Genomic DNA, 25,483 nt, shown 5'->3' on the forward strand with positions numbered 1-25,483 from the left:
TGTGCGTCTCCCCAATGCCTTCAGTGTATTCCAGGCGGAAGTACTGGCGAAGCTTGTAGGCTACTAATCGCAGATTTCTCTTTTAAAGGCAAAGTGGTGGAACAAAGTAGGAATAACCTTTCCACCTTGAGTGCGAACCATAATGGTACCTTAAAACTCACAACTGAATAGAACACACAGAAACAGCGAGAAAAAATTGTTTTAGTGTGATATGTCACCTTGACAATGAGCATAAACTTTAAATTATCTGGTCGATACTTTAAGAGATATCGATCTCTACAGTTATCTATCAAGAAAATAATGTATTTCTTTTTCCCCGAACTAAAATTATCTACAACTAACAAAATTGTTGCAAAAATTGTAACCAAAAAGATAAAATCAGCTAAAAATTCCAATTTAAATTAAGTGTAAACTACAGGGTGAACGATATGAAGTGTTACCTATTCAAAACACCATAACTTTTTTGAGTGAAATTAGTTTTTATTGATTCAAAGACAACACTGCAGCTCGATATGACCACCTTTTGCCTTGACTATAGCCCTCAAACGGTAAAAAAATTAGTTGCATGCTGCACAAATGTGATCTTGAGGTATTTTGGCCCATTCTTGTATAATCGCTTTTTTCAGCGCACCCATACTGGCATATTTTTTAGTCCTCACCTTGCTCTACAAAATGGACCAGATGAAATAGTCCATCGGATTTGCGTCTGACGAATTCGAAAGTCATTGTGTAGACGAAATGAAGTGTGGAACATGATTTTTTAACCATTCTTGGTTCACACGAGCTTTATGAGACAGTGCCTAGTCCTGTTGGAACGTCCATGGTCTACGACCGATATGTTTGCATGTTCACGGCTCTAAAGCAGCTTCTAAAACATTTTCCCGATAATAAGTCGCATTCACTTTGACACCAGGCTCGATAAAAACGATTGGAGAGCGTCCATCAGCGGTCACTGCGGCCCAAACCATTACTTGCGATCGGAAATTGTTTCGAGTGGCCATACGTAGGCTCAAATTCTCGTATGAGCGTTCGGTCAAGTAATAACGATCGGTTTGAGTGTTTATGAACTGCTCAATTGGAAAATTTTTTTCATCAGAAATCACAATGTTAGGAAATTCGCCACGTTCGTGCAAGCGCAACAACTCCATTGTTCTTTCGCTCCGAACTTTTTTTTGCTGGGGTGAAAGATCGTGTGCTTTTTGGAACTTGTAAGCCTTGACCTTGAGCTCATTTTTCAATATCCGTCGAATGCTGTCTTGCGATATTTTCAGTTTTTTGGTCATTTTTCTTCCACTTCGACGTGGATTTCGTTAAAGTCGAGCCTTCACTTTCCGAATCATTTCTGGCGTTGTTGCGGTTTTTTTTGGTCCATAGCGTTTTGCAAAGCTACCAGTATCATTGTAACGTTTTATAGTGCGATACACAAATATTTTATTCACTTTGAGGTGACTGAGCTCACGAACAATGACTGGTTGTGATTTTCCGGCCAAATACAGGTGGCGCAAAAGTAACCTTCGATGTTTTTTGGCTGTAATTAAAAAAAAAAAGAAAAACTTTGATTCTTCCAGTGGATTATTTTTATTTGGTCTTTTAATTTTTTTTACATCAAGTCGAGAATATGATGTCATGTAAATGACCGCCGCCACAGTTGATTGCCATTTGAGCCCTTTTTATGGCATTTTCCATCACTTTGGCCAAAACTTCCGGCGATAGGTCCTCACATTCTTGACGGATATTGTCTTTAAGAGCTGCAACAGTCTGAGGCTTGTTGACATAAACCCGCGACTTCAAAAAGCCCCACAAAAAGAAGTCTGGAGCGGTCAAATCAGGCGATCTTACTGGCCAGTGCAAATCGCCAAAACGGGAGATTAGGCGCCCGGGGAATGCATCCTTCAGCATATCGGTTGTGGCACGTGCAGTGTGTGCCGTTGCACCGTCCTATTGGAACCACATGTTTTCCAATCCCAATTCATTAAGTTGCGGCAAAAAGAACTCGTTGATCATTGCTCTGTAGCGCTCACCATTCACAGTAACCGTTTGGCCAGCGACGTCTTCGAAGAAAAAAGGTCCGATGACTCCTCCAGCGAAAACAGCACACCATACAGTGACTTTGAGCGGGTGTAATGTCTCTTCGTGGGTTACACGCGGATTTTCAGTGCACTAGAAGCGTAAATTTTGCTTCTTTACGTACCCGCTAAGATGGAAATGGGCCTCATCACTCATGATTATTTTTGATGAAAAATCATCTTCCTCTTGGTGGTGATTAAGGATGGCTTGAGCGTATGTTAGACGCGATTGGCGATCAGCAGCTAACAGCTGACGTCGTCTGGTCGATGTCGACGGCGCTTCCATGACATCCTCGGCTACAGCAGCAATATTCTCTGCTAAACGGCTACTCCGGGGTCTGCCACGCCTAGCAGCATCTCGTGTTGTGCCAGTCTCTTCGAGGCGAGCGGCTAAACGTCGCAGTGTTTCACCAGTAGGCGTTGGACGGCGAGGAAATCGGCGACGAAATTCACGTTGTGAGTAGTCAGCAATATTCCTCGTTCTGGAGCAGTGTAGCGTAACATTGTTTATTAATGTGTATTTCGCATGTGTTTACTACAAAAATGTCAAAACAGAACTGACATTAGGGGCCAATCGCAAAATTTGAAGCATTTTCTGATAGGAGGATTACTTTACCGCCACCTGTTATAACGCAATCACTCTATTACCTTTGAATTCCATCACAGAAAAAAAAAAATTCAACAAAACTGAGACGCAAATGCTTTTGATGGCTTATAAACAATGTATTGAACTGTCATTAGAACAATTTTGACGTTGATGTCATGAGCTGTTTTACAGATACAAGCAGTGTGAAGTTGGTAACACTTCATATTGTTCACCCTGTACTTTTTCAATAATTCTAACAACAACTGTCGTCTGAAATTTATTATTTTCTTCTACTTTTGTATTTACTAATTAAAAATATTTATTTACAAAAAATGCACAGCTCTTTTAGTCCAGTAAACTTTACATTCAAAGCTGGTTTAAATTAGGTTTAAGTTCACTGTGACTTGTTTTATTAAAAACAAATAAAATTGCACCTGATAGGAAATGCAAAGTTCGCTGCTCTTCCAACTTTCAGGCCTATGAACATTGTAAATAAGCCGATGTTTATATTTGGAGTTAAAATAGGTGTAGAATCAAATTTTTCTTAAATAAAAAAATGTTATTCCAATAGTTATAACGCACAAGTGTTCGACATTCATACCCAGTACACCTGTGTTCACAAATAACAGCAGCGCGGCATATTGCAAATTTGTTACTATGTTTGCTGATCTTTCCGCTTTCTTCTTTTATTGATTCTCAAGAACTTAAAAAGTCATTATACCATTTAATTAGTTGTGGAAGTCATTAAGACCAGATCAACTCATGAATGGACTTTTCCATAAATACTTTGGCGGCTTATCGATTTATGGCTATAATAACGATAATAATCATTAAAATATACACAGATAAGCGAACAGTACTGGCAGCTATAAACCAAAGTAAAATATGTGTATTAAGAGCGATTTAGATAAGGAAATAATTTAGGTATTTAATCATTTGCGAAATTTTCGTCAAAACGTGAAACGCAATTCATCCACTAGAGATATCTCGTACGTGTGTCCATATGCGTATAAAAGTTAATGAGTGTGCATAAAGAGCCGGCAAATGTTTTATCTTTTGCAAGTCTATAAATATTTCCAATGTAGCTTTTTCAACGTCGAACACCGCACGCAATCCACAGCAATAAAATAGAAAAAAGTGTTGTTGTACTAACCTGAAACATTTGATTCACCCACAAACATGTTCTTGTGCGCTGCGGCCGGTGCCGTTTCACGTGCTACCAAAGTCTCAACTTTACGCGTAGATTTGGTATAAATGGTTGCAAAAAAGCCTCCGCCAAGTCCCATACTTTGTGGTAGAAGGACACCTTCACAAAGCAGTGTGGCAATGGCAGCATCCACCGCTGAGCCGCCGTCATCCAACATTTGACTGCAATGAATTTATTGCAATATTATTAAATCCCAGGGGTTCATTGTAAGAATAATAGCAATGTAAACGCAGTGTAACATACCTGCCTATATCGGCACAACCGATTCCATTGGATACCACGGCGGCAGTGATGCGTGACTCGCTCTTCAAGCCAAATACTAATCCAAGGGTGATGGCTATTACCACCAATGCAGCTATCACAGCCCATATTAATACTTTTTTGTTTAAAACTATTCTGCAATGTTGGAAGAAACAAATTTTTTATTTGTAATGTGTATTTATAGAGATTATAACACGGTTTCAATGTTCAATTCAATACAATTTATACAGTCTATGACATTAGAATCTTACAGAGTAAAAGAATTTTTGCGTAGAAAGTGTGCGAAGATAAGCACTTAACAAACAAATATGTACGATTGAAAGGGAAGAGATAAAATATTGGGTAGTCGAAAAAGTCTTTTCGTATTTTGTCAATTGATGTCGTTGGAGTCATCTATCTCTAGTGCTACCAATCACATTGTGTCATATCACATGGTGTTAGAAAGGTGACATTTTAAGCTTCATTTAACCAAAAAAAATTAAATTCGGAGAAATTGAAAAAAAGTTATAGCTGTTCAAAAATGTGTGAAAATAATGAAGAAATTCGCTATATTTTGAAATTTTTGTATAAAAAAGGGTAGAATGCCACGCAAGCCTCCAATGAAACTTGTGAAGTTTCCGGAGACGATGCTCTATCAGTTCGTGTAGCACAACAATGGTTCGCTCGCTTCCGTTCTGGAAATTTCGATGTGAAAGATGCACCTCGCTCCGGTCGACCTATCCTTGAAAATGTCGATGAAATTATGGAAAAGATTGACCAGAACCGTCACATAAGCTGCCATGACATCGCCAAGGCACTAAACATTCATCATCAAACGTTTTCGAACCATTTAAAAAAGGCTGGTTACAAAAAGAAGCTCGATGTTTGGGTACCACATGAATTGTCTGTGAAAATTTTAATGGACCGAATTAACATCTGCGATTTTTTGCTGAAACGAAATGAAATCGAACCATTTCTAAAGCGAATGGTAACAGGAGACGAAAAGTGGATCAAATACGACAATAATGCGCGAAAATGATCATGGTGCAAGGGTGGTGAAGCTCAACAAATGGTCGCAAAGCCAGGATTGACGTCTCGAAAGGTTATCCTGCGTGTTTGGTGGGATTGGAAAGGAATCATCCACTATGAGCTGCTCCAGCCTGCTTGAACGATTGATTCTACACTTCACTGTCAACAACTGATGAGATTGACGCAAGCAATCGAAATAAAACGGTCAGAACTGATCAGCAGAAAGGGTGTCGTCTTCCATCAGGACAACGCTAGGCCACACACATCTTTGATGACTCGGCAAAAACTGGGAGAGCTTGGCTGGGAAGTTTTGATGCATCCACCATATAGCCCTGACCTTGCACCATCGGACGACCATTTGGTTCGGTCAATGCAGAACTCCCTTAATGTAGTAAAGTTGTCGCAGTTTTTCGTCGAAAAACCACAAAAGTTTCACACTGATGGAATAATGTCTCTAGAAGAAAAATGGCAAAAGGTGGTCGACCAAAATGGTACATATTTGGTTTAATAAAGTTCATTATAAATAAAAAAAAAATGAGTTGAAGTTTGATTAGAAATACGAAAAGACTTTTTCGACTACCCAATACTATGAAAAGTAACGTTCCAGTAACGTCCGTCTATGTCTAATCCCATTAAAATGGTATTAAGGGGGGAGCCTGGTTTATAAGGTCAAAACAATCAATTTTTTTTTTTTTTTTTTTCGTTTTAAGCGATTCCTAATATATTTCAGAATATTCACACAAAGTTACAAAGCCTAATTCTCAATATTTCCGTAGATACAAAGCCAAAGGTAGGCGAGCGTTAGGTAGTTACGCTGTGACTGGACAGCTATAGTACAAACTTTATCTTCTTTTCTCGACTTTTCATTTATATGATTTCTTTGAACTGGCGTACAAGAATGAAAAAAAACTAATGAACCTCTTGAAATGAATCATAGCTTGTTCCCTTCAGTACTAAATTCTCTTCTATTTGAACTAACAAAATAGATAAAAAAAAATTTTTCAAGATTTTTATACCAAGTTGAAGTGAATTTTTTTTTATAGAAAGGCATTTTTTTTTTTAAAACCTCCAAAAAGTTGAAATTTTGGAAATTCTCTCAGTTTTCTTAGTTCATTTAGAATAAAAAATCATGATAATTAGAAATCCATTTGAATTTTTTGCTTTAGATAATAATTACGAGCTGTATCTTGTACGCCAGTTGGAAATTCCAGCGTTGCAGCGCTATACTAATTTCTATGTTAAACATTTTTTTCAACTTATTTTAACCAGTACAAAAATTTTGTATGCTTTTTAAATGTTCATTAAAAGATAGAAAAAACTTTGCAGTGCTAAATTAATTTTTTCCTTAAAAAAAAAAAAATCGCAAAGAGATGCAATTTTTAGACCTCATAAACCAGGCTCCCCCCTTAAATTCAACTAATGCGCGAGAAACTCGAACATTTTCCAAAAGCATCAAAATATTACGCACGTCCTATAGCGTCTCCGATACTGTTCTTCAGAAGATTGATGAAATTAAAGGCCTAGGTATTATATTTGATTCATATTTTTCGCTATATAATAATCACATCAACCTTTTCGAATCTCAAGCGTACGCGACTATAGGTTTTCTGCGCCGAAATAGTTTCCAAAACTACTTATCAGATCCTTATATCGGGTGTTTTTTAGCTGCACGAGAACTGCCAATATCAATAACTGTAGTTTGACAGCTGATAATGGTTAACTGTGCTGACATTTCCAATCAGTAAGGTTTGGCAAGTCATCATGAATCATTTAATGCCAGCACAACGCTTCCAAATTGTGGAAATTTACTTTGAAAAAAGTAAATCTGTTCGTGAGGTTAATAGAGCGAAGTATTAAAGAAGACGCCGCAATGTCAGTTCGTGGTCATTCTTAACTTGTTTGCCTTTGTGCCTCGACTACATGGCCAATTTTACGTAGGGATCTTGGCTTACGAGCCTATAAAATACAATTCGTGCAAGAATTAAGCCAAATGACCATCGTTTGTGACGCATTTTTGCTCATTGAGCTCATTTAGATTTATTGGAAAAAGTAGTCAACAATTGAAATGCCCGTGTAACTCGTAGCCACAGCGGGCAAATACCGCATATCATATTCAAAAAATAAATGCCAAGAATCATCTATCAGATTATAATGAAACAAAACTCATTACAATATTTGTATACTCAAGCTCTTTAAAAATCACCCGATATGTACTTTGAAGCCACCGCAGACAACTGCTAACCTCATCACAAATTTGCCATTAATAGAATCGAGAGCATTCGAATCGGAACCTAAAGTTCCGTGAAAACAGAAGGTCTATCCTCTTGCTGTCTTTTATATTTGGCGTATTAAATGGTGATACAATTGCCCCTCACTGCTGCGGTCTATTCAGTTCCTTATTCCAACCAGAACTCTTCGTTCGTATTATTCCTTTTATACCAAGAGCTGTACAAGCTTTTTAGTACGAATTGTGCAATGTTTACCCAGTAGCGCGCTCACTTCGAGAACTAAGAGAGATTTCGAATTCTATTGCGCTTGCTTTTTCTTTGTCGTGTTTTTCAATAGAGCCCCTCACACTCGACGCTTCGTTATCTGGCAGTTTTCCATTTTTTTACCTTTTTTTGCAAATCTAACGAAAGCGCCGCGGTGGCAAACTTGACAATTTGCTCGGTATTTGGCGAAATAGCTGTCTACTGTTTGACAATTGGCATTTGTCGGTCAATTTAAGTTTAAAATATCAAAAAGTGAAGGAATGAAAGGTTCCATCAATGCATGAAATGGAGATAATTCAGTTCCAAATAGCCGAAATAAGTGAAAGAGGTCAATCACAACAACAGAAAACACATCTGCCGAATTCCTAATTAACAAACCGCTAAAATACCGAAATTGTTGTGAGCACTCCTAATATTATTTTAGTATTTCCGTCTAAATGATTTATTCCACATAACTTTTTAGTCCATAAGAACTTTTGTAATTTATTTACGTTTCCAATAAAAATAAAAAAGCAAACAAAAAATCTGGTAAGAGGCACCTAAAAGGTTAATATACCATAAACCCTAAGCTTAAGAATGTTTGGACAATCAACCCAGAGACAAAGTGATGAACGGACATAAGCAATTGGACAGATCTTCAATTTTGAAGAGATTGTAGGCTTATAAGTTTACACGGAGAATAGTAGGATAGGTATCGAATCAGAAAAATTAAGTGATTTAAGAGCGAAACGATATGCTTTTGCACTCTCCCAAATCTATCAGCATGATTATTTCTCTACTATATTCTAAATAACAGAGCTCTGCTCTAAATTTAAGTGCTTTTAAGGCTTTTGAAATCTTTCGCAAATCGACATAAGATGTCTAAGTACTATACGCCATTGGAAGCACATAATCGACAGGTCAGCAAAGTACTTTAAAAGCAGCTGGTTACCCGACTAGAGTTACAGTGAGGCATGCCGAAGAATCAGTTAGGCTCGCATTAGGCAGGCCTTACTGAGGCACGCCTCACTATTACTTTACCAGGCCCACGTTAGTCAAGGCAAAGATTGGCATGCCAGAACAAAACCAAATTTGGTTGTGGTCACGAAAATTTGTGGCAGTGTCTCACTTAGGCATAAATTGGAATCCCTAACTGATTTGTAGAAGGACATCCGGAGTATTACCGAAGTTCCGTTTTTCGAACCTGCGCCTAATGAGGCAGATGTGTGGCGATACCTTTCGGGACTTGGGCCTAGTTTGGCGGCCTTATGAGGCGCAAATTTGGAATACGGTCTGCCTTTTTACCGCCTTACCAAAATTTCTAGTCGGGTATTTAAAATATTAGAACTCGATACAAAGGCGTTTTCAGATTTCTGACTGGGCTGGTTCTCCGATAAAAATATGAAAGAGCGAATCTTACAACGAAATGAAAAAATCAATTAACTGTTAATTTTCCAAATAGCGTAATTAGATATCAAGTTTTTTTATCTGAACATAGAATTGTGTATAAAAAAACAATCGCTTATTTTGTGCCTCCGATAAGTAAATGCTTTAGTTTCCTGTTTACAACTCGTAACTCATTTCGAGTATGAAATGAAAGTAAGCAACCCAAAATTAATAGTTTCGACTGCCATTTCTTAAGGGGTGGGACATTTTGACTAGTGGCACTCCAAAATGGGAAAATCAGTTTTAATTTAATATCTGTCAAAAATGTAAACTGCCATACTAAAGGGTGGGTTCAACATTTCTAGGACAACATAAATATTTCTCCTCCAAAAGTAAAGAGAGAAAAGTATTGATTAAATATTTATTTTTTATGTGCTTATTTTTATATTATGTACTACAGTAAGCATTAACGCAAAGTTTGAAGCTTTTTAGAAAATTAAAAAAAATTTCCAAATTTTGAGTAAAAAAATTTAGAATAACTCTGAGTTCACAGTTTTGTGGCTCATACAATTTTGGAATAATATTATGGAGTTTAAAGTTGATTGGTTTGATTTTTCATAGTTCTTTTCATAGGCGGTGTTATACATTTTTATCCATGGGTGGCTGTAAAGGGTGGCCAAATTGGAGGTACTTTTTCCAAAAAGGTTTTTCTGACAGATCGCGGGTGACTGCTGTCCAATTAAATAAAGGGTTTTTCAATTGGCGCGGGTCGATTTTGGCGCCCTGTGGCAGCCATTTTGTTTTGGTGAAATCTGTCAAATCTTCTGTTTATTATTCAGTTGTTTATGCCAAATCATCATGGCAAGTTACACAATTGAACAGCACGTTCAAATGATAAAACTTTATTATCAAAATGAGTGTTCATTAACGCAAACGTTGCGCGCATTGCGCCCATTTTTCGGTAGACGTAGTGGTCCTTCAAAGTCGACTCTTCAACATTTGGTGGCCAAATTTGAGACGACCGGGTCAGTAAACAATCAGCCAACACCCGTACGTTCAAGGAACGCAAGATCAGCCGAGAACATTGCCGCGGTCCGTGAAAGTGTACAGCAGAACCCGAGGAAGTTTATTCCTCGCCGTGCACAACAACTTGGCCTTTCGCAGACTTCAACTTGGCGAATTTTGCATCGGGACTTGGGCCTACACCCGTACAAGATCCAACTGACCCAGACAACGCCGTTTGTTCGCTGGGTGGGCTTTGGGCGAAAAATCATCTTTAGTGACGAGGCGCATTTTTGGATGAATGGCTGTGTTAACAAACAAAATTGCCGTATATGGGACGACACCAATCCACACGAGGTTCACCAGGGGATAATGCATCCTCAAAAAGTTACCGTTTGGTGTGGATTTTGGGCCGGCGGCGTCATTGGTCCGTACTTTTTTGAAAACGACGTTGGTGAGGCGGTCACCGTCAACAGCGAGCGCTACACAACGATGATAGCCAATTTCTTATGGCCCATATTGAACCATATGGACCTAGACGACATGTGGTTCCAGCAGGACGGCGCTACGTGCCACACAGCAAACGCCACGATTGACATTCTGCACATCTACCTGCCCTTATTGAAAAACCCTTTACATCATTTTTTCAGTATTCATTGACATTTCCTCAACAACGTTTACAAATCGTACAATAGTTTTGCGAAAATCGACGCTCTGTGAAAAGTGTTCAGGATTGGCCAGCAAGATCGTGTGATAGCTTTGGACTTTTATTAGTGGGGGTATGTAAAGGCATTGGAAGCCAATTTTACTAAAGTTATTCACGAGCTACCGCCCGAAGTTCTCCAGCGAGTCATTCAAACTTGTTGTTTACGGATGGCCGAATTATGGTGCGGTTACGGCTGCGGCCAACATTTGAAAGGGATTATCTTTAAAAAATAAACGTCAAAAATCGTTCTACACAAAAATAATGAAGATTGCTCAATCAGTTTGAATTTGCTTTGTTTTATTTTAATTTAAAATCCAATATCTCTAAATTGAACATCCTTTACAGCGAATGCTCAAAATTTTTCAACAGGCGCTAGCTTTTCTTTATATGTACAACTGGCAACCTGTGGACGTAAAATATTACCAATTACTTATTTCCTTCTCTAATCGCATCTGGCTTTTTGATTTGCAAGCTGCGCAATTGAACCTTCACTTTGTAGTAAATCTGATTCATTGCATTCGAATTCTGCCCGAGTAACAGCCACGACATTGGTGAGACAATGACACTGCCACCAAACCATCAGCTATAGCTTCGTTCTTGTCAGTTTTTAACAGAATTTCCCTAGTAAGAATTCCAGTACTCGTTTCTTTGCCAAATTAGAGGACAATTTTGAGAGTAGCTGAGATTCTCTCTTTGTCAGATGTTTCAAGACTTTGCCGAAACAATTTTTGCTGCAAAACATGATAAAGTGTCACACCAGCAGCTATTCTGTGCTGTCGAAGCCAATTGAAAGCTTAATAAGCAAAAACAAAACGGCAAGTGCATTTTCATATTGATAAAAAAGTAATTATGGAAGCAAAATGTATGATAATTAAGATACTCATATAACAGGTTTCGTAAGTACTTCGGTTTATTTGCGTTTGCATATATTTGTTTATACATTTTTTCATTTATTTCAAGTCTCGTAATTACTGTTTTCACAGACCACTTAGAGCTAATATAAGCTTAAATTACTACAGATAATTATTAAATAATAAAAAAAAAGTTTAGATATCTATAAAATTCATTCTTTGAAACCGAAAAGTCAAGCAGAATAGAACTCGAGATCTCATTGAATTCACTTAGAGCGCGGGCAATGGGATCATTACGCGCATAATTCGTGTTAAGGGGGGAGCCTGGTTTATAAGGTCAAAAAAATCAATTTTTTTTTTCGTTTTAAGCGATTCCTAATATATTTCAGAATATTCACACAAAGTTACAGAGCCTATTTCTCAATATTTCCGTAGATACAAAGCCAAAGGTAGGCGAGCGTTAGGTAGTTTGCTGTGACCGGACAGCTATGGTACAAACTTTATCTTCTTTTCTCGACTTTTCATTTTTATGATTTCTTTGAATTGGCGCACATGAATGAAAAAAAACTAATGAACCTTTTGAAATGAATCATAGCTTGTTCCCTTCAGTGTTAAATTCTCTTCTATTTGAACTAACAAAATAGATAAAACAAAATTTTTCAAGATTTTTATACCAAGTTGAAGTGCATTTTTTTTTTTATAGAAAGGCATTTTTTTCTTTAAAACCTCCAAAAAGTTGAAATTTTTGAGTTTCTCTCAGTTTTCTTAGTTCATTTAGAATAAAAAATCATGATAATAGAAATCCATTTGAATTTTCGGCTTTAGATAAGAATTACGAGCTGTATCTTGTACGCCAGTTGGAAACTCCAGCGTTGCAGCGCTCTGCTAATTTCTATGTTAAACATTTTTTTTAACTTATTTTAACCAGTACAAAATTTTTTTATACTTTTTAAATGTTCATTAAGAGATAGAAAAAACTTTGCAGTGCTAAATTAATTTTTTCCTTAAAAAAAAATCGCAAAGAGATGCAATTTTTAGACCTCATAAACCAGGCTCCCCCCTTAAGAAATTTAATAAAAGGTGGATGAGTATTGCGAAGAGGTCTAGTAGGGATATGAAAATGGATACTATGTAATAGGGATGAACAATCAACCAACAATTTCTCCTTTAATTAAACTGAAAACAACAGGAAGTGAGAGTATAGATTCTTCTACTTTCCAAAGACTTTAAGTTAATTAAAATCAAACGGGAATTATAGGAAGGCAGAGGACTTGAGCATTATCACGACCTGAGAGCATATTTATGGTATACCTTCTGTACACGTTCAATTCTGTCATTTGCAAATTGCTGGTAGAGCCTCCAGAAAAAAGTTGCTTATTCTAATTTAGAGCGAACAACCGAAGTAAAAAGTAATTTGCGAGTGTAGGGGTCCGAGAACATCGTGCTAATACGCCGTATAAAACCTAATATTCAGTAAGAAGTGGATACAATAAAGTAAATGTGACCGTTGAATGAAAACTGGAAGTTAAAAATGACACCTGGATTTTTAAATTCATGAACAAATTGAAGTTATGTATAGCAAAACTATGTTCCGACTAGAAAAGACACCAAATTGTAACGTTAAACACAAATTGTAACTTAAACACTTTTTCTAATTGTAGAAAATATTTTCAAATCAACAGCATACAAAAGAAAGTTGGCAAATGAAAAGCAAGTACTAATATCTCTAATAAATAGAACGAAGAGAGGAGGTCCTAAAATACTCCCTTGTGGCACCCCTGCAGATGCAATGAAAGATTCCGTAAATTCACCCTCAATCGTTACCACACATCGCCTATCGCATAAATAAGGCGTCTGCCATTGAAAGAAAACATAATGGAAACCTCATTAACGTAATAGAATACGTAACTGAATTGAGAAACTCTATCAAATGCTTTACAAAGGTCCGTGTAAACACAAACGACTTAAAAGCCTTCAGCAAAAGTTGAAAAGCAATATTCACGAAAAGCAGTCTGCTTAGAAATTGAAGACCTACCCAAGATAAATCCATGTTGATTTGGCGAGATTAAGCTCTTAGTCGCAAAGTACAGCTTTTCTTTTACGATTCCTCCAAAAAGTTTAGATATAGTAGAAAGCTTCGTAATCGACCTATGCCATATCATTCTTTTTCCCACTTTTGAAAATATGGGTGATAGCTGTGATTATCAAATCATTGCTAAAAACTCCAGAAGATGGATATTTATTAAAAATCAGTTTGAATAACAAAAGTCGGGTAGTATTTGATAAAAATTACGGACATCCCATCCTTATCAGTCTGCGAAGAAGTTTTTAAACCCAAAATCCCATTCTCAATACCCAAATAAACAAGATTTAAATAGCCAAAATTCAAAGAAGAAAACGATTGTGCATCATCACTAGTGAAATTAGATTTGGAAAAATCGGCAAACAAATTGGCTACGTCCGCAGAAGTACGAGGGGTGCCTTTTATATTTCGGGATTTGGCAACCCTGGTGTTGCAATCTGGCAACTGACAGCTGTATCGCAAAGTTTGACATTTTTTGGCTTTTACGTACTCAGAACGTTTTGAAATACCAGCGCTATTTGTGTTGTTTACAGTAGCTTAAAAGATCCATCTCGGTCCAAAAATGGAATTAAATCGTGAACATTTTCGTGCGATTATTTTTTACAACTTTCGACGTGCATTAACTCAGCAACATTGCACGAATGGACTTAATTCATTTTTTGGCGATGAAGCTCCATCAAGGACCAGTGTTTATCGATGGTATGGTGAATTCAATCATGGTCGTAGTTCACTCCAAGACGAATTTCGTGAAGGTCGTCCAAAATCAGTTGTTTTTCCGAAAACCATTGATGCTGTGCGCGAACTGATATTGCAAGATCGTCATGTAACCTATAGTGAGATTGAGACAATCTTAGGCATTAGTGGGACCAGCATACATTCAATATTGCATAAACATTTGATTGTCAAAAAAATTTGTTCGCGTTGGATCCCAAACAATTTGTCAATCGCTCAAAAAAAGGCTCGTGTCGATTGGTCGAAGGAAATGCTCAAAAAATACGATCGCGGGGCTTCGAAACACGTCTATGACATCGTAACAGGTGATGAATCATGGATTTACGCGTATGAGCCCGAAAGTAAACAGCAGTCGACTGTATGGGTGTTTCAAGATGAGCCAAATCCAACAAAAGTTGTTCGCGCACGAAGCAATTCCAAGCAAATGGTCGCCTGTTCTTTCGGAAAAACTGGACATGTAGGAAACGTACCACTGGAACAACGCAGAACAGTGAATTCTGAGTGGTACACAAACATTTTTTTGCCAGTTGTCTTCCAAGAAATTAGGAAAACCAATCGCCAAAGACGGATCACTCTTCACCATTACAATGCGAGCTCTCACACATCGGCTCAAACAACCTTCGTTTTGAGCACCCAAAACATACAATTAATGGGTCATCCGCCGTATAGTCCTGACTTGGCACCGAATGACTTCTTTTTATTCCCGTACGTAAAAAACAAACTGAGAGGTCAACGTTTCTCTTCAGGTGTCGAGAGAAGCGGTTGCGGCATTCAGAATGCATGTTTTGGAGGTACCTCATTCAGAGTGGCAAAAGTGCTTCGACAATTGGTTCAAACGCATGCAAAAGTGTATAGATCTTCATGGAGAATATTTTGAAAAACAATTAAGTGATTTTCGATGACTAAAATTTGTTTTTGTTTTCTAATCCCAACATATAAAAGGCACCCCTCGTAGTAGCAGATTTGTGATTAAAACGAACCGCAGAAGGGGCTTCAGCGCTTGACTTTTTAGATTGAACTAATCGCCTAAAAGGCCTAAAGATGTGACTTAATTTTCTCTTCAATCCAAAAATGTACTAAAATTTTATAATCAATTGAATTTTTTCAAGCATTGCTGGTAATTTATAAATGTAGATACCTTCTTAGATTCTAAAAATTATTTGTGAAGCTCATTCCGCGTATTTGTAAGTTATTTTAAGTTAATAAGTGTGCCATGGAAGCTTAAGAGAGACTTAAGCAGCTCCACCAGCATTTTCAAATTTTCCATTTTTTTGCTTTAAAAATTCATTTACAATCTAAAGAATATCTTTTCAATGTTTCAAGCTTAATAGAAAGTCTAAAAAGTCCCTATAAAGTCAGTGTTTCAGATGAGTTTTTGTTTCCTTGTTCACTCACTTTGGGAGCCTAGGTCTCGACAAGACTCAGTCTTGCGTTGGTTTCTGTAGTCTGTTTTTTTTTTTTGTGTTTTTTCAGATGAGTAAAAGTCTCGAAATCACGTACACCGTCCGGGTTCGATTTTTCGAGGGGGTCATCTTCAGCGGCATTTTGATAATAAGAAATATTGTTTTTAAAATAAATAAATAAAAAAAATTGTATGCTCAATAGATATAGTAATAAACACGAAAAGTTGAAATATCGTTTTTTTTTTAATTTTTAATGCCAAAAAAATCGTGAAAATAGGTGAAATTTTCGTGCTCTATTTCGTAAAACTTTCGAGCAACTGAGCTTTAAAGGTAGAATAACACATTCACATGTAGTCTAACGTAAGTGCAGTAGCCTGCCATCCCATCGAATCCCACGTAAAGCACGGACCTGCACTTTTCCAAATTTACCTGCCTCTGAAAACAAAGAAAAAAATATAACTCATTCCTCAAACCCAAAACTTTATCCTTCCTATCCTTACTCCCGCACCAATAGTCAAGTCAACGCATTATTTGCATTGAGCCTGCTAAAATAAGCAAAAACAAACAGTTACACATTGCATCAGTGACGCCAGCAAGAGGAAGCAGGCGACCGCGGTAATAGCGCAGACACACCAAATTTAGCGAAGTGCTCAACCATCTGTGCGATCCTTCTGCCAGAAAAAGGTGAAACACATATGGCGCTCCAAGCAGTAAGAAGGTGTTGTTCCTAAGCAACGACAGGTGGGCATTTCTACCACTTAGGACTGGTAGTGGCAGGCTAATCACCTACGCTGTCAGAAATCAAATAGATTAACGAAACCAATGCAAGACAAGTATTGTTCCGAGAGGAGTAAACAAGGAAAAAAACACATTTACATTTACTTATATATAGTATATTTTAATTTTTTTTTTTAATAAAAATATAAAGTAACGTATTCTAATTGGTTTTATCTGATTGTCATTTGCTTGTTCCGGTTAAGCTTTCGACAATTCGACCAGCTTTTGCAGGAAACTTTCTGCATAAAGTTTACGCCATTATCAATTTTCTATAATCTTGAGCAGACAGCATGGAATCTTGAGTTCTGTTGCAATAAATAAATAAATTATATGGTATTCACATGACCCCTTTTCCCATGTATCCGCTAGTTTACAGCAGCTGTCAACTGAGCTATTGACTATCTTTCTTTCGCTGAGCCATTTCTGATTGCATGAGGCTTCATATCAGCTTTTACCTTGAAGTGGAAAGCTAATAAAAAGTAATAATGTGGTTACATTTCAAGTAGACTCCTAATCACTGTAGGAATGTAACTACTGTCTTCCACCCTAGTCCGAATTCCCGCTGAATCATTAATAACTGCAATACGAACAATGCTATAGATAATGATAACTTGTACTTAGAATATGTATGTAGGTATGTATGTATTAATAGTATACGCATGTTATACATTCATAACGGTTATTTATCGTATCTGATTAGCAAAGGTCCAATCAACTAATCGCGATCAAATGCACGTTTTTATATAAGCCACATGAAATACGAGTACCTGCCTTCACTTGTACGAGTACTATAAGTGGCGATGAATTAAATTTGTCGTGTGAAACCTCTGTAAGGTGTTAATAGCAGTTCGCAATCTTTATAATCTTTAATATACAATTAAAAAAAATTTAAACTCATTGCTGACGCAAACAATTTTTTATCACGCTTTCAATATAAAAATCATAAAACTCTCGTTCGCTGTTGGTCTACAGTCTGTAGACGTTGTTATAGGAGTATCTTAATTGTTACCGGTTTTTTGTACATCAACAGTTAATTACATACATACGTACATTGTAAATATTTAGTTAGCAATTTATCAGACACTCGAACAAAAGTGGGTGTAAGTAATAATGACGATTACTTAACATCGTTCTGTTTATAGATATCTGCCTTTTTATTATCAGCGTATTTTGAGATACGTGAATTGCAAATTTGGACTTCCGTGAACGAACAAAAATGGCTGATTTGCATGGAGTGAAATTAACCGCCAAATGGCACTTCCTCGAATCATTCCAGAAAAGCATTTTGTGTTTAATTATTAAGGAAGAAGCCAGTGAAGGGAGGGGCAGGGGGTAATTATATTCCTGAGTTAGAGCGCACTTTATTTTTAGGTGTATCAGAAATGGAAATTTCATTTAATTTGACAGTTCTCGTAGCGGCTTTGTGACAGCTTTTCCACACTCTAACTTTGGTTAACTCTAAGCGAAAAATCCGACTCCAACTCGACTATGACTAAGATAAAACACACTTTTAACTAACCCTGCGTTGAGCACCCGAGTCTGGCTACACCTTCTTCGACTTCGAACGTGAATTTAACATATTTCTATTATAGTTACCAATTGAACTTCCTAAAACTTAATTTTCTAACAATTTTTGGAAATAACCTCTTAAAAAGGATCCTCGAACCGGACGCAATAAAATATTAGGTTGTGAAATAAGTTCGTGGCGTTTTTACCCAAGACTTTTATTTAGACAAATACAATAATTATATCAATAAGTTAATGAATTATATATTCGCCGTTGCTGTTTACAACCTCTTTCCACATCTGAACCAATTTTTTGATGCTATTCTACTCAAGATCGCTTGGTCTCGTGTCTAAGATGTTGTTGAGCGAGTTTTTGTTATCGAAGACAACGCCCTTCACATGGCTTGACAGGGAGCTTACAAGATGGCAATCGGTCGGTACAAGGAGCGAAGAATACGGCGGATGCTGAAGGAGCTCCCATTCGAACTCTGTGAATGCCGATTACACGACTTGTGCAACGTGGGGCCGGGCGTTGTCGTGAAGGAATATAGTTTGACCATGTTGACCAGGTCTTTTCAGTCGAATAGCCACATTCGCGCGATGTTTAGCTTGGAGTGTAGAACTCCTTGTTAACTGTGGCATTCTTTTCCAGCATTTCCTAGTGCACCAGGCGCTCCCAGTCCAACACAATTCATAATCTTCTTTGGATGAAAATCCGGACTGGGAGGACAGTCCCACCGAACACATATCATGAACTTCTTTGGATGAAGATCCGTCAGAACAGTCAGAATTTCAAGAATAGTTTTTAATACGCAGTTTTAAAGCCTATTCAATTTTTTGTATAAAAAAGTGCAACTTGCAAGTGGCTACAAAATATCGTAAAATATCGACAATCTCATGCATTTTCTTCCATACAAGGTTGTTATTATTGGTGTTGTTGAGTATTTCTACAGAATTAGCGACTAGCGCCGTTTTGCTACCACTGTTCTTGTGTGATGTGTTGTTTTTATTTTGAGTCGAATCCATTTCGGGAGATCCAACTACTATAACAGCAAATTTTGTATCTCTATGACTGAGATTTCATGAATTTGCTGTAAGAATGGCTTACCGAAAAAACGAAATCTTGCTCTAGCTAGTCCTGGACATTCGCAGAAATAGTGGAAAAGACTTTCTTTCACCCCATCTGCCTGGCAGCTTCTGCAGATGGGAGTGAAAGGGAGGTTAAGGCTGGCTGCATGATGCCCTACTCTCGAGGGACCTGTAAGGGTTGCAGTGTTACGTGAGATGCTTGGGCGAGAGCATCCTAACAGGTAATTCGTCCTCTGGATATTATACGACGATTATGTTTTTCTTGTTGTAGTGCATGTAGTTAATTGTTTCCATCTTCTCTCGGCTAAAGAATGGATGTTTTTATTGTGTTGAATGGGGTAGCATCTACCAGCGCCTCTATTTTTCATTACCCTCTATATTGCTATGACCGGAAACCCATATCAGAGTAATTTCAAGCCAATCACCAAGCAATTCTGGTTCCTCTCGACACTGTAAAACTAGTTTCAGTGAAATGGAATTGTAATCTAAGGCTTCGATAGCTGCTTGTCTGGAATTGGCGCTACTCTTGCAGCAATTTCTTTATAGTTTTTTAGTGATTTGCATGCTTCTCTGATTGCTAATAGTTCGCCCTGGAGCATGCTGGCATAGCCAACAAGTCTAATTGATTTTGATAAGAATTGATCACAGTTCACCGTCAATGTCGAATCTACCTATCACCTTGCATTTCCTACATTCGGCTCTCGGTGGAAAACGTACCGTGAAGTCTTTCTTGTTGTTAAGGTCGCGAATTGTAAAATCTTATTTGTTTTTAAGCAGTCAGGGTCACTGTAGGAGGATTTTGCTGTGACCTTATTATCCAGCTTCCTATGTCTATGAGTCTCAGCGCGCTGCATTTTTCTATACAAGGTACGCAGGGCAATTTTTGTATATGGAAAAAAATGGCTAGCACCGGGTTCGAAATCCTGCGCATGAAACACCAAATGATAGAAAAAGTTCTTGCTAATAGCGGTCGCCTCTGGGCAAGCAAAGCAAAGCAAAATTCCGAGTGTAATTCTGCCATGAAAAAAATCTCCTCATAAAAAAACCTCCACCGTTCGGTACACCACAAATGAGAAGAGGAGCTCAGCCAAACACCTAACAGAAGTACAGTATACAGTATACGTGCCAATTATTTATTTTTATATACAGTGCACTCGCGGTAACTCGAATAGCCGCTAAGTCGAACGACGTGCTAACTCGAACACATTTTTTTCCCTATTGACTACTTTGTAACTCGAACAATATTAAAAAGCGCTATAACTCGAACAAAAAAACAAATTTATTTGTACACACATTCTTTTCAAACATGTAATATACATTTTGTACATACATACATATGTAATAGTATGTGTATATAAATTATATGTATACTAGTGTATTGTCCATATGAATATTTCGGCGTTAATATCCCGTTAGTTTTCTGGGAACAACATCTTGCATTGACAAAATTGCTTTAAATTTGTCATTTGTAGTGTATCAGTGCACGTGAGTAATGGATCGTAAAAGGTTGAAGTGTTTAACATTAAAAGAGAGGGCTGAAATCCTTAACAAAATTAAACGTGGACGTAGTGTTACTTCTCTAGCGAAGGAATATGGGGTAGCCAAGTCCACCATAAGTCTTATAAAAAAGAAAGATAAGGCAATTTTAAAAGCAGTAAACAACACGTTTTTGGGTCCTGGGAAGAGGAGAACTTTAAAAGCTTCTGAGTTTCCTAAAATGGAAGCCGCTTTATACAAATGGTTTCTGTCCCAAAGAAAAAAGAATTACCCAATAAGTGGACTCATCTTGAAAGAAAAAGCGAAAGCTTTTCATACCCAGTTGTGTGGGGAAAATTCTACATTTTTTGCCAGTGACGGGTGGCTTCAAAACTTTAAGAAACGTTATGGAGTACGTTTGTTAAAAATTTCTGGAGAAAAACTGTCATCACAGCCAGAGCTGGTAGACCCTTTCAAAATGGCTATACAAGAAAAAATAAAGGAAATGGAGATATGTTCCGACCAAATATATAACGCCGACGAGTCCGAATTGTACTGGAAACTTCTTCCTGAGAAAACTTATGTTTCGTTGTCGGAAAAACAAGCACCGGGAAGAAAGTCTGAAAAGCAGCGTTTTACATTTATGGCATGCACTAACGCTACCGGCAACCATAAGCTTAAACTTCTCGTTATTGGCAAAGCAAGAAATCCTCGTGTTTTCAAAAAATTTAACTGTCCGGTGGAGTACAAAAATTCCAAATCAGCCTTGATGACTTCGGCGATTTTCAAAGACTGGTTTCATAATTCGTTCGTGCCGCAGGTAAAATCCAGAGTCATTAAAACAATTTTTTTAACCAAGTTAAATGACTTTAATATTTAGGTAAGAAAATATTTGAAAGATGGGGGACTACCTGGGAAGGCTCTTCATCTAATTGATAATGCCCCATCACATCCCAACGAAATCGAATTAAAGTCCGAGGATGGTTTAATTTTAACTATGTTTATGCCGCCGAATGTGACACCATTGATCCAGCCAATGGACCAAAATGTAATTCGTATAACGAAACTATACTACAGAAATTTTCTACTGGCTTCCATTTTCAACAATAATTGCGATATAACCGAATCTATGAAAAAAATTAATTTAAGAGACTCAGTAACTTTCTTAGATGCAGCTTGGAGTCGGTTAGAAAAGGAAACTGTATCCAAATGTTGGAAAAACATTTTGAGTTTTGCCAACTTAGGCCACTCTGATGAAGATAATATTCCATTGAGCGTTTAAAAAAAACAAGACTCTCTTCTTAATAAGTTTAACAATTTAGCCCCACAGGTATTCTGACTGGAATATATGTTTTAAAACTTTGACTTCTTTATGAAAAACATAATTTACAGGTCGAATTTACGCTTCATGATGTTAACAAATGGAATGATGGTGCCGAATTTACCGACACAGAAGTAATAATTGAAACTAGTGATTCTGAGTCTGAGTTTAACAACACAACTGAGACATGTGAGCGGATATCATCTGAGGAGGCAGTTAGCTCTATCAATAAGGTAATTCAGTGGGCCACAACTGAACAAGTAAGCCCCACAAAGGTTAACACTCTTCAATTGCTGCGTGAAAAAGCCATATTCAACATTGCTGCAGGCAAGAAATGACAAACACCCATTACAACTTTCTTTTCGGCCTAACTTTTCTGTTAAAGCTAACTTTTTTGTGTAACTGACACAAAGACTGCCAAATATTTGATGAAAAATATTGAAACAAATTAATTATTTTAAACATATTCATGTTCATATCCATATGAAAATAAATAAATAAATTTAATTGAAAAAAATCGATATCGATGACTGTTTTTTTAACATAGCACACTCAATTGATAAGTCGAACAAATTCGATAAATCGAACAGCGCCTGTTTTAATTAGTTCGAGTTATCGCGAGTGCACTGTATAAGCAAGCGTAAATAGTCAAAACAGGTCAAATCACGACGCACCTGTTTTATTGTGCATGAGTGCATTTATCGAACACACACCATTCGTAATTGCTATTTATTTAATTATTCAATCTAAGTCACAATTCGAAATTGAAATGAAAAAATTCAAATTACGAGCTGTAGGCGGTTAGTCCTTGACATTTCAGTCGCAGCTCGAAAGAGAGAAATTTCGAAATCACTTCTAACTTATTGAATGAAAAAGAATTCAAGAAGAAGAAGAAATTGCACAAACAGCGCACGAATAAATTCCATAAATGTGACGTTGAACACGTAGCGATGCTGCCAAATTCGCGCCACCTTATTATGTTCTTCATGGTGCCTTGGCCTTATTTCCTAAATATCTGAAATTGTGTTTCCCCTACTTGGTTTTAAAATAAAAATATACTGACATCAAAAATAAGGGGCACCCCATTAACTTCCCTTTAACGTCAGCGGTAACCATTGCGGGCGGGAAGCATTTAATTTTAGCAAAAGGGCGGTTGGGCAATGGCAATGGAGTGCATTTCTGTTATGAAAAAGCTTTTCATTAAGGCCATCTGCCGTTCGGAGGCCGCACTAAACCGTAATCATTTGTTGTCGGACGGTTTATATAAAGACTCTCTGCATAAATTGGAGCAGAAGCTCCACCAAGCGTCTAATAAAGAATGCACGCGCCATTTACGTTTTCATCCACTTACTTTTGCGACTAACGATTTTAATTATAAAAATTTTACGATTTCGTTTTTAGTTGCTCTTATTTTCGCAACTTTTTATTATCGATGTGCACCCATTTTTTCGTATTTTGTTTCTGACAAAGTAAACCAACAACAAAGCTGCTTCGGAGAGAGTTGTTTGTGTTTTCAATGGTTCCATTTCAAAAATACTCATGCACATTTTAATTACTTGCACACATACAAACATACATACATATATGGTATGTATGCATGTTTGAGCTATAAACTTATGGGATTGTAAAAAATTAACCACACTTAAATTATAAAGAATTTCAAGACACATTTTTCGCTAATTTCGCTAGCAAGGAAACATTTACATTGCATATCGGCTATCAAAAATAACTAAGTGAAGCACTTTTTGGGACCAACCAAATCGCAAAATGCAAGTTGCCTACAGTAAAACTTGAGGTATGGCCAATAAATATATATTTAGAATATGAATAAAAAAAAGATCTGGATTTTATAATTTGCTTGTTTAATATTAATATTGTGATTTATGGTACTTTACAATCCACTGACTCAAACGCAGCCGGTTTGAAACTGCAAATGAAGTACAGTGCGCGCTCGCTTATATGAACTCATTCTAAGAGGGAAATGTTCATATGTATATACGATACAAATAAAAACATTATTATTTTTTATTTAATCAATTTGTTTGCAGGCTATCTCTGACATGATAACTTGAAAAAATTGTGTTTTAAATAGGAAAAAATAATTTTTTATCGAAAACTGCATCGTAAAAGTATACAACCAAAAAGTCTTTGCTTGACAGTTGTAAATTTAAAAATTGTACAATTTTTAGTGAACGTTAAAGAATTGTGTTAATTGAGGGATATTTCAAACAACGCGCCAAAATGTTGTTTTAAAATACGATGGGTGCCTTTTATATTTCAGGATTTGGCAACCCTGGGTTTGCAATCTGGCAACTGACAGCTGTATCGCAAAGTTCGACATTTTTTGGCTTTTACGTACTCAGAGCGTTGTGAAATACCAGCGATATTTGTGTTGTTTACAGTAACTGAAAAGATTCATCTCGGTCCAAAAATGGAATTAAATCGTGAACATTTTCGTGCGATTATTTTTTACAACTTTCGACGTGGATTAACTCAGCAACATTGCATGGATGAACTTAATTCATTTTTTGGCGATGAAGCTCCATCAAGGACCAGTATTTATCGATGGTATGGTGAATTCAATCGTGGTGGTAGTTCACTCCAAGACGAATTTCGTGAAGGTCGTCCAAAATCAGTTGTTGTTCCGAAAAACATTGATGCTGTGCGCGAACTGATATTGCAAGATCGTCATGTGACCTATCGTGAGATTGAGACAATCTTCGGCATTAGTGGGACCAGCATGCATTCAATATTGCATAAACATTTGATTGTCAAAAAAATTTGTTCGCGTTGGATCCCACACAATTTGGCAATCGCTCAAAAAAAGGCTCGTGTCGATTGGTCGAAGGAAATGCTCAAAAAATACGATCGCGGGGCTTCGAAACACGTCTATGACATCATGACAGGTGAAGAATCATGGATTTACGCGTATGAGGCCGAAAGTAAACAGCAGTCGACTGTATGGGTGTTTCAAGATGAGCCAAATCCAACAAAAGTTGTTCGCGCACGAAGCACTTCCAAGCAAATGGTCGCCTGTTTTTTCGGAAAAACTGGATATGTCGCAACCGAACCACTAGCACAACGCAGAACAGTAAATTCTGAGTGGTACACAAACATTTGTTTGCCAGTTGTTTTCCAAGAAATTAGGAAAACCAATCGCCAAAGACGGTTCACTCTTCACCAGGACAATGCGAGCTCTCACACATCGGCTCAAACAACTGCATTTTGAGCACCCAAAACATCGAATTAATGGGTCATCCGCCGTATAGTCCTGACTTGGCACCGAATGACTTCTTTTTATTCCCGTACGTAAAAAACAAACTGAGAGGTCAACGTTTCTCTTCAGGTGTCGAGAGAAGCGGTTGCGGCATTCAGAATGCATGTTTTGGAAGTACCTCATTCAGAGTGGGAAAAGTGCTTCGACAATTGGTTCAAACGCATGCAAAAGTGTATAGATCTTCATGGAGAATATTTTGAAAAACAATAGTAAAATATGTTAAAAATTAGATTCTTTGCGGTTTCGCTATTGTCAACTACAGTTGGCAGTCCTAG

General features: G+C 37.2%; 1 protein-coding gene across 1 annotated transcript in view; it reads right to left on the reverse strand.

The window, feature by feature from the left end:
* Positions 1–25,483, reverse strand: part of LOC128858687 (scoloptoxin SSD14) — a 45,176-nt gene that overhangs the window by 11,717 nt on the left and 7,976 nt on the right. The window contains exons 2-3 of the mRNA XM_054095154.1: positions 4,103–4,255; positions 3,806–4,020 (exon numbers count right to left, since the gene is read on the reverse strand). Coding sequence (XP_053951129.1) covers positions 3,806–4,020; positions 4,103–4,255 — 368 coding nt within the window. The remainder of the gene's footprint in view (positions 1–3,805; positions 4,021–4,102; positions 4,256–25,483) is intronic.

This window comes from Anastrepha ludens, chromosome 3, assembly GCF_028408465.1.
Source record: "Anastrepha ludens isolate Willacy chromosome 3, idAnaLude1.1, whole genome shotgun sequence".
Classification (NCBI taxonomy): Eukaryota; Metazoa; Arthropoda; class Insecta; order Diptera; family Tephritidae; genus Anastrepha; species Anastrepha ludens.